The following is a 12080-nucleotide window of genomic DNA, read 5'->3' as shown; positions in this document are numbered from 1 at the left end:
TTGGTACCTGCTATCGATCCAGACGACTTTTTAAAACCAGCCAGACCAAGACGAACCATCACAGCGAAAAAGTTTGAAAATTACCAGGCAACAAACATAGTGGAAAAACAAGTGAGGAACAATACTAGGTGCTTTGACATTCCCACCAGTAAAACTCAGCAATACTCCAACTCATTCTTTGTGTCCACAGTTATTAACTGGAACCATCTTGAGGACACTATTGTGCGCGAAACGAGCGTTGAGAGCTTTAAATCTGCTCTCACGAGACGTCAGTAAATCGACGGCGCCTTCACCCCGTTGTATTAAAGCCAGAATTGGTAGCTACGACGTAACCATACAGATACAGATACAGATAAGCTTCAACAAAAAACTAAAAATATATGGTTAATTTGTAGTTACATGTATACAGCATCAACAAGGCCAAGGTACATCCAATATTGTATACCATACAATGCTCCTCTTATGACGACTCAGTTAAAATTGGGTAAATAAATGTGATCTTTTTGTTTATTTTTGTTTATCTGTTTATCTGTTTGTCTGTTTATTCTGTTAACTAATTTTGAACCTAACTATACATCCTTCGCTAAACTCTTTCAACGTGAAATAGTATATCGAACATTATTAACTATACTAATAATCAACTATAGGTTGGTACATTGTTATACCCAAAGAGTAACTTCCCTTGTTTCAAACTCTTCACAATTTATTTCCTTGTGAAGATTTTTCATCGACAATCGCTGAATCAGTGATGCAATTTCACATAAATGACGGTCTTAATCTAAAGAAGTGACAACATATGGATGATGCTGTTCTTGTTTTTATCAATTTTGATAACCTGGTAATATTGTAAGACTTTAAACAGCCCCTGTTGAATAGATGAAGACAGAGAAGGGGTGTCATCCTCCATCCAGTCATAATTTTGTGTTTCAAAATTTGAAGTAGGATTGCAAAATCACATGATGACTAAGTTTAATGCGTTAATCAGCAAATTATCAAACCTGTATGTCTTTTGGCTGTTCAAATTCAGGAATGTCACATGATATGTATGCTTTTTATAGATTAAAACAAGAAGGCAAACAAATTGTTATAATCACTTCAAATATTTCTATTTCTTTAGATAGAGTGGTCTTGAAAAAAGGTAGCAGTTCTGTTCACCCTGTTAACATGTTCACACTGGGTCTGTGCATATGCTGTGTGCCCTGAGTTTGTCCACCAATAGAGTCCTACCACCCTGGGTTTGTTCTCACTACTTTTATTTAAAATGACTGAAAAGTATTAATATTAATTTTCATAAGAGGTGGCCCGCTCTAGTCATGCTTAATTGATTCCTTATGAAATCAACCATATGTTTTCCTCAAAATGGGTGTCTCTGGTCCCCTATCATGCCCATGGCCCCCTCCCCCTAAACATGCTAAATCTGTCTCTTGATATGGGTAATCCCGGTATTAAAGATTAATGTTAATAAAATTATTCAGATATGTCATGTACAAATGTATGTAAATGGTATAAATTCATAAAAACACATGGAAATATATAATTTGGTATGTATATATTCAACACTTTTTTAGGGGCCACAATTGATTTATAATACCGAACTAATGTTCAGTGAAAGGGCGTTTTGAAAAAGCATGTACATGTAACATACAAACACAAACAAAACCTCACAAGTTTAAACTTTTGAAAAATAAATGAGTATTTTTTAAAGAAAATTAATGTAAGACACTTGAAGATGTGATATCCTTCATAATCCTTGTCATTATCCCAGATTCAGAACAGGGTCATCACCAGGGCTTCCAATTTTTTTTGAGCCAGCCAGACATTTCATATCTGATCCCGATTTTAATCTCCAAGACTATGTCACAAAAGACAATTCTGGTGATCAGATGGCAATCCCAATGATTGACATCAAATTAAAAAAAATGATGTTAAACTTATCTTTAATATGAATTTGATGTTTTGACGTACATGACGTAAACTGTCATGACTGTTGAAATTGACATTGCATCATTCAAAGTGTGCACATCAGCCTGCTAATATCTGCCTTATACTCTTTATTTGTACAAAATGATGTCAAATACATCACTTTTGTTTTTAAAGTCACATTTTCCAAAACCGGATGTTGACTTGACAATGGTTAAACATGGACCATTGCATGTACATAAAATCTGTGTAAATTTACAAATTAAAGCATGACTGAGTGAAGAAGCTCTTTCCATGTTATTTCTTCAACAAAATACTTGAAATGAACATTAGACATGTTAGATGCAGGAATCAATGATAATTTTTGCATTTTTGAAGAAATGTAGGATGCATAATTAAATTTCCCACCTGTGCACATGCACACACATGTTCTTGTTCAAACACTGTAGTTCTGATGCTTTTTCATTTAAAACCTTTTTAAATGTTTCATCAAATCATGTTTATAAATGTATTTATTTTAATTTTAATCTTTTGGACTAAATCAAATAGAAACAAAAAAAAATATGGTTCTTAGACCACATGTATATTTCTGAATCCTTCCATTTGAATAAGACATGTAAGGAGAATTCTTTAAAGTATGCAGAAGAAAGAAAAAAGGATGTTTTGCACATTGTTACAGTCATGACAGTAGAATATGGATGTTTATTTGACGTTTTTACATGCTCTCTCTTTTTTCAAAGTTGATGAATTTTCCTTTTAGGTGATTAAAAAGTAATGTACTAATGTCATGGCAGACGATCGTGAGATTTTAAGGGAATTATGGGAAGGAAGAATCCCTGTAAGATTTTCACTGCCTTTGGAGGAGGTTGATTCTGGTGAGGAACCAGAGTCTATTTATGTGAGTAACAGAAGACATATTAGTTTATATATATGTTTACATTAATCATGTTAATAATGCACATTAAATGGTTTTCAAGTACATTTGTAAATTTTGTGTGGTTTTTATATACATTTGTATGTTGTGTACATACTAAACCTGTCCTAGGAACAGTATGTGCAGTTAGCCACTAGTCCGATGCCCCAGACTTGTAAAATTTATCTGTACTTGTAATTTTTTGCCAAAAAATTATTTAGACTTATAATCAAAAACAAAAACAATTGTCTTAATATTGGTCTTCAACTAGTAGTTGAAAAGTTTTAAGTGTAGACTGCCTATTAACATGATAAACACAAATTTGAACATAGATTTATAAATATTTATTAACATGATTAAACCATTTACATTTGTACAATTGATTTCGCAACAGTATTTTTTTTTTATTTCATTCATTATAGATACAGAATCTAACACTCATATTCATTGATTGATAATAATTATCACCATGATCACTCTGTATCATGTCTTACTCTATAGTTAAAATTTAAAAAAATGCTTAACAAACTTGAATGATTAATATATAGAACGGAAAAAGTGAATTCTTCAAAGAGACAACAATCTGACTAAAGTGCAGAAAAAAGCCAAAGGTCACAAATACATCAACGCAACAATAAATTCTCGCACCTAGAGGCTGGCCTCAACATGCCCCAAAACAATAATGTTCACTTGGACAGCAAAATGGACGCCATACTTACATATGACTAACTTCAAATCATATAACATGTATAAATAAATCATATAAATGAAATAAAATTTAATAAAAAAAAAGTGTACATTTTTACTAGATAACAAAGGCTAGAGGTTACCAGGGTAGATGTACACTGTGTATCTAATTATGATCGTTAATATTTTTTTTCAGCTTATGTTACCTAGACTAAGTTATTTCCCCTTGGTGACAGACAGAGTTAACAAGCATTTTTCAAAATATGTTAATCAGGAAGAGGCAACAGAGATGTGGCTAGCCTATTCTGAACAACCGCTGAAATGGTAAATTAATGATACCTAAAATTATATTGTTGATGTCCATTTTTATTTTTTTTATTTTGATGTATATATAAAACTTTCAGTCTGATGATTTTGTGCATAGTTACAGTCCTTTGACCATTGACTTATAAAATGATTAAGGATATATTGATTTTAAAATTGGGATATAGCCTTATCATGACAAGTTACAGTTCAACTTCGAATTTTGTTCCGGACTGATGATTTTATGCAGAGTTTATATACCCCATGGACTTTAAAAAAATCACTTAAATTATCAGTTTTCCACACTTTTTCACATCATGCTTGAAAATATTGACATTTGTTGTATAGTTATAACTTTAAAACCATGACAATTTAAATATAGATCAAGTTTGAATTTTATTCTTATACAAGAATTTCTTATCCGTTAGGGGACTATGTTTTGCCTTGCAATACAGTATTACTCACAGCATGCTTGTTTACTTTTAGTTTTCATTGTTTTACAGGCACTATCCAATAGGTGTATTATATGACTTATATGGTGATAAAGACTCAACACCTTGGAATATTACAGTGCATTTTCAGGTAACACTATATTTACTAATCACAAATCATCTGAAATTATAAATATGTACATTATATATTAAATGCAGGGCTTCCAAAATATATTTGAGCCAGCCAGGTTATTTTCAGGGTCAGATCCAGCCATTTAAAAAAAAGGGGGGGGGGGGGGTCCCAACCCAGGACAAAGGGTGTGGTTCCAACTATATTTCCCCATTCAAATACATTGATCAGCCAAAAAAAGGGGGGGGGGGGGCTCTGACCCCCCCCCCCCCTGGATATGCCACTGATTTTATATCCATTAAAACTAAGTAACTAAAAGCAATTATAGTAATCAGTTGGCCTTCACAATGACAATATTTTTTTTATTTAAATTTACTTTGATATATAAATGCGATGTTTTGAGGTAAACATTATAATTTGCAGTGCACCATTGGAAGTGTGTAACATCAGCAAACAAGTATCTGCATTAGACTCTTTATATGACTGTTTTGGAAGCCATGATAAAATGATACATGTATCAAAATGACAAGGCTGGATTGATGTTGTTACATGTCTAGTTACAAATAAAATGCATTTTCAGACTGAAAAAATTATAATGAGATATGGATAAAGACGGACATGATGAGCGGGGAATCTTCATATGTTAGATCACAAATTATTGTTACATTACACATGAAGATAAAAGTTTGTTGAGTATGTCTAAAATCTATTCAAATATCACTATGATTTAAAAATATAGCACCTGCATGGTATCAGGGTGCATTAAGTACCTAGGGGAAACAATTGGTGTGTAGTATCCTTGTCGAAACATTTAAATAGAAGTTGCCTAGAAAAAAAAAACCGAACTTTTTATCTAATTTCAGGATTTCCCAGAGGATGAGATATTACATTGTCCTAGTAAAGAAGCCGTAGAGTCCCAGTTTATGTCTATGGTGAAGGAAGCCGATTCCTTAAAACACCGAGCACAGATCATTAATAATATGCAGAAAAGAGACCACAAACAGTTATGGACAGCACTATTACATGGTATGCTTACTAGGATATTTATCCTTTATTTTTATGCCCCACCTAAGATAGTAGAGGGGCATTATGTTTTCTAGTCTGTGTGTCAGTCCGTCCATCTGTCCCGCTTTAGGTTAGAGTTTTTGGTCAAGTTAGTTTTTGATGAAGCTGAAGTCCAATCAAGTTGAAACTCCCTATGATATGATCTTTCTAATTTTAATGCCTAATTTTATTTTCTACCCTTTTTCACGGTCCGTTGAACATGGAAAATGCTAGTGTGAGTGGGGCATCCGTGTACTTTGGACACATTCTTGTTCAGTTCAGTTTGTTTATAGATAATTTTATATATTTTTAAAAGAGAATAAAAAGGGAAATTATGACTTAACTTCTAAATTTCCTCTATTGCTGGTTGCACTATTTTCAAATTAACTTACATGGGAACCTTGTATTTTTTAACAAGCCTTAGAGAAATAGATAAAGTCAAGAACTTACTCTTACTTTTCCGAAACAAAATCATGAAAATGTACTCTAAAATTTAATGCAAACTATACTAACTTTGTAATGGTTAAGTTTCCTGCCATGCATGATGTTGGAATTGAAACTTGTTCATGTGTATCTGAGTCATTTCTTCAACATAACAGCAGATATTTTCTTTATGAACAATGAACTTTGAAGAGTTATAATGATCATTACAAAGCAAATAGAGCATGTAACGATGTTAAAGCATGCTGTACATAATGTTCTTAATTTTCCCCACAAAAAGAATTGTCAAGTTCGAATCTAGATTTAACAAAATTGTTGAAGTTACCAATCTGTTGGATCCTGTATCATGTGCATGTAGCTTTGAGAGACGAAGGTTTTCTATACATCTAAAATTAGGACCCTATTTCTTCAGTAACTTTAAAAAAAGAATTGATGCAAATTGTAAACGAAACAATGAATAGAAAGGAAACAGGTTTCCTGTTTGAGTATTTACAAATCTGAATCCTTTTCATCCACCATTTATACCTTAATCTTTGTTTTCCTCCACAATTTAATGAAAACAGGTTGATTTATGACCAAAAACATAAAATCAAAACTTACATTTGGGCTTTATAAAAAAGAGGATGTGGTATGATTGCCAATGAGATATTTAGGCTTTATGTTTGTTAAATAAAATAGCATACCGGTACATCTGATTTTAATATTTATTTGATTAACTTTTATTATTTAAAAAGTAAACAAGTATAGCTCAAAATACAGCCTTTAACATGGAGTCTGGCAGGAAGCTAAGAAGGGCCCCAAAATGAAGAGTGTAAAAAACAATTCAAACAGTAAAAGCAACAGTTCAATCAATACAAAAAATGAGGAATGAGAATTGTTTACTTTTTTTTTTTTTTTAAATTGTTATTTGGATGGGGAGTTGTCTCATTGGCACTCTCACCACATCTTTCTATATCTAATTATGAACCACATCAACAAACTAGTATGAAAAAACTTCATACTCTGCTTGTGTTTCGACATGGAAATAATTATATATTTTTTTTAATTACAGACAGATATGACCAATTTTGGTCAGTAAATAAAAAATTAATGGAATCATCAGGTGACGACATGTTCAAATACATTCCTTTTAGAATATATCAGGTAAGTAAAACACACCATAGATATAAAATAAGGTGATGTAAGTAGGAATTACTCTTTCTGGTTGTTAAGGTGGTACCAAACCCCTTCACCTTGACTCAAAATTTATTTTACTTGTTTAATTTTCATTAAATTTGGACAAAAATGTAATAATTTCAAAATCTTTGAACCGCACTATTTGAAAAATTTCATTGGAAGTATAGCAATTTGACACACACAAGTTTTGGTCATTGAGAGGCTCAATATTTCATTGAAAATAGAAGTGATTAAAACCTTGAGCTGATTTTACAAAGTTATCTCCCTGTAGTGATATGAACTACATTTAGAAATCACTTTGAAATAGACAAGTGGGGATTTGAAGTGATGTTATTTTTTCTTTAATTTATGCCTACCTCCAAGGTCTTGTAACCTGCTCAATTTTAGGGTTGAGGACACCTGATTTTGTGTTCTATCCCCAACAATATCAAACCCAAAGATTTGAAAATTGATATTGGCTGCAGGGCTTTCCATTGAAGCTGGTAGCTGGCGGAAATCCACCGTCTACGGTGGCTTCAAGTGCCGGCTACTTCACTGACAAAAATATAAATTCAAAAAGAAAAAAATATCTTTTTCAAATGTTTACAGGCAGCCGAGAGACGTATTTTCGCAAAGTTGCGGTCACGATAAACAAGGATGAAAAGTCAGTGTTTTCTTTAGTCTTTACTTGGGCTAAATATAGTTCACATGAATTCAGGTCACTGATTGGTTATCTATTTAAAGTCAGAATGCATCGTTTCTTTTCAAAGATAAAAAGAGAGACATTCCGGTGATCATTGAAGGATAACAATAGAGACGTTCCAATGGTCATTAACTCATTGGCTTTTCTTTAACTTTTAAAAAGTGAAGACAACCAGATAGGATGACAATCTTATGTTATGGAATAATATCAGTCAAATTAAAGAAAGTGTAGTAGATCATATTGTTCAGAATCATGAAAACAGTATCTTTTGAAGTTCATTTTTCAAAGCCCACGTGGTGTTCAGAGAATCATGGTCAAAAACGAAAATAGAATATTGTCGACTCGACCTCAAATAAATAACATTTGCAAATGATTTTAAAAAGTATCCGACTTATTGAACAGTTTACAAAAAAGAGAAAATCAGAGGATATATCAATTTGCTGTCAATGCTTGAGAAATAATTATATGATTTAAATATTAAACACGTAACAGTCTTTAGAGAGAAAAGGGGGGTCATTTGTTTAGAAATTCACATAGTTCTGCGAAATAAATCGATGAAGATTTTTAACTAACCGTATTATTATATAAATAGATCTCCTTTAAAAGTAAATGAATTTTAAGCATAAGGTAATGAAAATAAAAAACTATAACATAAAAAAAATGAAATTTCTTTGAGATTTTTTATGCCCCACCTACGATAGCAGAGGGGCATTATGTTTTCTGGTCTGTGCGTCCGTTCGTCTGTCTGTCCCTCTGTCCCGCTTCAGGTTAAAGTTTTTGGTCAAGGTAGTTTTTGATGAAGTTGAAGTCCAATTGACTTAGTACACATGTTCCCTATGATATGATCTTTCTAATTTTAATGCCAAATAAGAGTTTTTACCCAAATTTCACGGGCCACTGAACATGGAAAATGATAGTGCGAGTGGGGCATTCGTGTACTGAGGACACATTCTTGTTTTTTCTTTAATTTCATACATAAAAATCGGTCATTTGAAAGATGAAATTAGGTGCCAGGAGATTGCGAGAATGCAGGATTTTGCTCTATTGCCTCTATTCCTTGAGCAGCCCCCAATCCCACTGCCGTAAGGCACCAAGCTTACAGCTTGGTGGGCTCTTGCTTCGCCGAACGCATGTTACAGCTGCCTATAATTTTATTTGAGCCTTCTACTTCAATTTCAATGGAAAGCCCTGTGGCTGTTGCTCTGCTGTTAACTTGTCATTAAGCACATTACTGATCTATCTCAGCATGGAGGTTTATTATAATTTTAAGCTTGCATGGATACCCAGAATGCATCAATTAATTGAATTGACACCCTGTCTTAGTTTTCTCTCTTTGATTGATTTATGCTCAAGAAATATTATGTTACCTTTCTGCAGTTTTAATGTTTTGTATTTCAAATTTCTAGTATCATAGATATATGCTACTGGATGAAAGCTGAACAACAACCAATCTTCCTTGAACAAAAAAAATTTTGAACCCAGATACTTTTATTATTTTTTATTATTTTAAGATTGATATACCAAATATTCAGAAAATATTTAAACCATGCAATACAGAGGGAGAAGAACAAAATTTAGGGGAGTTACTACATGAATGTGTTCCACATTTGTGGGAGGAAGGTAAGAAAGATTTATATTGATCAAACTATGCACATAAATCATGTAAATATAGTTCTTTCAGAAATTGAGGTAGTATAATATGATTTAAAGCAATTATTTAAAAAAAAAGGAAAAATAAGTTTTGAAATTGTGCGACATACCATGATTTCTCAGCAAAAATTTCTATTAAAACAGGCAAATTTCCAATGCAATGAGGCATGATATATGTAAGAATTAGTTCAAATAATTAGTTTATTTACATTTACATTAGACATGTAAAAAGAGGGTTGAAAGATACCTAAGGGACAGTCAAACTCATAAATCTAAAATAAACTGACAACGCCATGGTTAAAAATGAAAAAAAGACAAACAAACAAACAATAGTTCACATGACAAAACATAGAAAACTAAAGAATAAACAACAAGAACCCCACCAAAAACAAGGGGTGATCCCAGGTGCTCCAGAAGGGTAAGCAGATCCTGCTCCACATGTACAATGTAAGAGGTGTTCTGATCATCTTTTATAACTGAAAAACATTTTTTTTTCGATATGTTTATTAACTATGGATTGCACTTTTTTATAGAATGAATCATCACAAATCATCTAAAAAATTAAAGAAAAAACCACCTTCATATTTTATTCACTTTTGAATGGTCCTGTTGGAATATAAATTAGATATTATATAAAGTAGATATGGTATGTTTTCCAATGTGACTTAAACACATGGATGTAAACACCTATTTTGGTGGGGTCACTGTATGTTAGCCTTCAACAATGAGCTAGGGGCAAAAAAGGTTACCAGTACTGTATCCAAAATTGCAATAAGGATAAACGTTAAATAATTATGATTGTTGTTTGTAACATTTCTTTTCCGTTTCAGATAAATTTACAAAGAGAGTAGTTACACACGGTATAGAAATGACATTAAATACTCCAGTATTGTGGTTGTCCCAGAATTTTAGTTACCCAGACAATTTTCTGCATATATGTTTACTGGACAAAACGGACACAGGATGATACAGAGAGTTCAAAATCTAGGTCTATTTATTTTAATTCTTGTGATTTGAGTAATTTCTTTGTGATTCTTCAAATGAATATATTGAACTGTATCAGTTAAAGATATGTGACACAGATTCTGATGAAATGTGATTTTTAAAATATGATGATAATGAACGATAGCAATTCAGAGTCAGTGGTTAGATGAAAGCCTGAAGTTTTCTTGAATGTTTAGTTGATGAAAATCACAGAGATGGAAAAAGCTAGATTTCTGAAAAAAATAACACATTAGGACTGCTGGATTTCACATACGATTTTGAACATTGGTGTGGATGTGTTATGTCTCTTCCATTCTATGTAGTTATCTTTATAAGACAGTAATGTGTAAGAAAGACAACAGATAGTAAGAGATAAATGGAGCTTTGTTTTTAAGGTTGCAGAATACATATATATTTGAATGTCTAGAAAAATCCAAAGATCATAACATTTTTCATTTAATTTTTGTTTGTTTATCATTTGAACAGCATAAAAAAAAATGTGCATCACCAATATCCTGATTTTTTAACCATAAACACTATTTTGATTGATAGATCTATGCCATTAAATTGAATGTGTGAAGGTAGGAATGTACCTACAAGTTTCCCTACAATCAAACCATACTATGTGGTATGGGCTTTGCTCATTGTTGGAGGCTGTATGGTGACCTACAGTTAATTTCTGTGTCATTTTGGTCTCTTGTGGAGAGTTGTCTCATTGGCAATTATACCACATCTTCTTTATTATATTAAAGTTATTTTGCATACATCTTTTGTACATAAAACCATCAATAACCAATGTCTCCATGTCTTAAAATGAAAATGAACATCCAACCTTCCAACAACTTTCATATTGGAATACTTTGAATTCATTTATTTTTCGTGGGTATTCATTTTTGTGGATGTGGGTAAACTTACATGTTCATGGATATTTATTTTTTTGATTTGGTGAAAGTCTGCATACAAGAAAATTTGCCATACATTGAACATTTAATTTAATTCAACTGGACCCACAAAATCTACAAAAAATGGTACATGTATTCAATGAATAATAATGAATCCACAGTAGCACACATTTACATTATTGATTGTGTAACTGAAACATGAGAATCAAGAGCATTGAATTGTACTGGCATGTAAACTAATATTTTTTAATGCCAGTAAACCATATGGTTTATAGTGTCAGAGTAGTTTCCCTTCATTAGAAAGTTTAGTTTATTTCTCTATCCTATATACATAAAATGTTATTGTTTATAAATATAGATAGAGGAAGATGTAAATCCCAAAAACAAAATCTAAGACTTGTCAAGAAAGTAAAATGTATTTCTTGTCATATCATTTCACTTAACAAGTGAATCTTGAAAATGAGGTCCTTATCATACATTGGCAAAGCACATGTATTGCTGGGATATTTTTTTTCTTGAAAACTGACATCTTTTCTAGTGAACAGGTTTATCTTATCAGATTAGAAGAACCTTTAATTTTAGGATTAATTGCTGATGAAATTCTAGTTGATAATTTTTTTATGAATCAGAATAAAGATCCCAAGTAAGGCGATATTTTTTCTTTCTTTTATTGCCTGCCTATGGTTGGTCAATAGTGCAGTCAGAGGTAATATATTTAAAAGTCTTGTTTATTTACTAGAACTATATTTACTTGTACATGCAATTTGTAAGATATTAATATCTTTTCAAGTTATGAATTGTCTCCCCTGATAGTCTC

General features: G+C 32.0%; 1 protein-coding gene across 1 annotated transcript; it reads left to right on the top strand.

Moving 5' to 3' along the window:
* Nucleotides 1-682: 682 nt before the first annotated feature.
* On the top strand, nt 683-10821 carry LOC134687104 (autophagy protein 5-like). Its single transcript, XM_063547101.1, has 8 exons — nt 683-838; nt 2681-2818; nt 3717-3844; nt 4327-4405; nt 5248-5410; nt 6921-7012; nt 9239-9347; nt 10208-10821. The coding sequence occupies exons 2-8, from the start codon at nt 2708-2710 to the stop codon at nt 10342-10344; spliced, it is 819 nt and encodes a 272-aa protein (XP_063403171.1). The 5' UTR covers nt 683-838; nt 2681-2707; the 3' UTR covers nt 10345-10821.
* Nucleotides 10822-12080: the final 1259 nt, after the last annotated feature.

The sequence above is a fragment of the Mytilus trossulus genome, chromosome 10 (assembly GCF_036588685.1).
Source record: "Mytilus trossulus isolate FHL-02 chromosome 10, PNRI_Mtr1.1.1.hap1, whole genome shotgun sequence".
NCBI lineage: Eukaryota > Metazoa > Mollusca > Bivalvia > Mytilida > Mytilidae > Mytilus > Mytilus trossulus.
This window is presented reverse-complemented; position numbering and strand designations above follow the sequence as displayed.

Coding starts and splice junctions, on each gene's coding strand:
- LOC134687104 (XM_063547101.1), top strand. CDS start 2,708: ATGGCAGACGATCGTGAGATTTTAAGGGAATTATGGGAAGGAAGAATC. Junction 2,819..3,716: donor AGGAACCAGAGTCTATTTAT/GTGAGTAACAGA, acceptor ATTTTTTTTCAG/CTTATGTTACCTAGACTAAG. Junction 5,411..6,920: donor ATGGACAGCACTATTACATG/GTATGCTTACTA, acceptor TTTTAATTACAG/ACAGATATGACCAATTTTGG.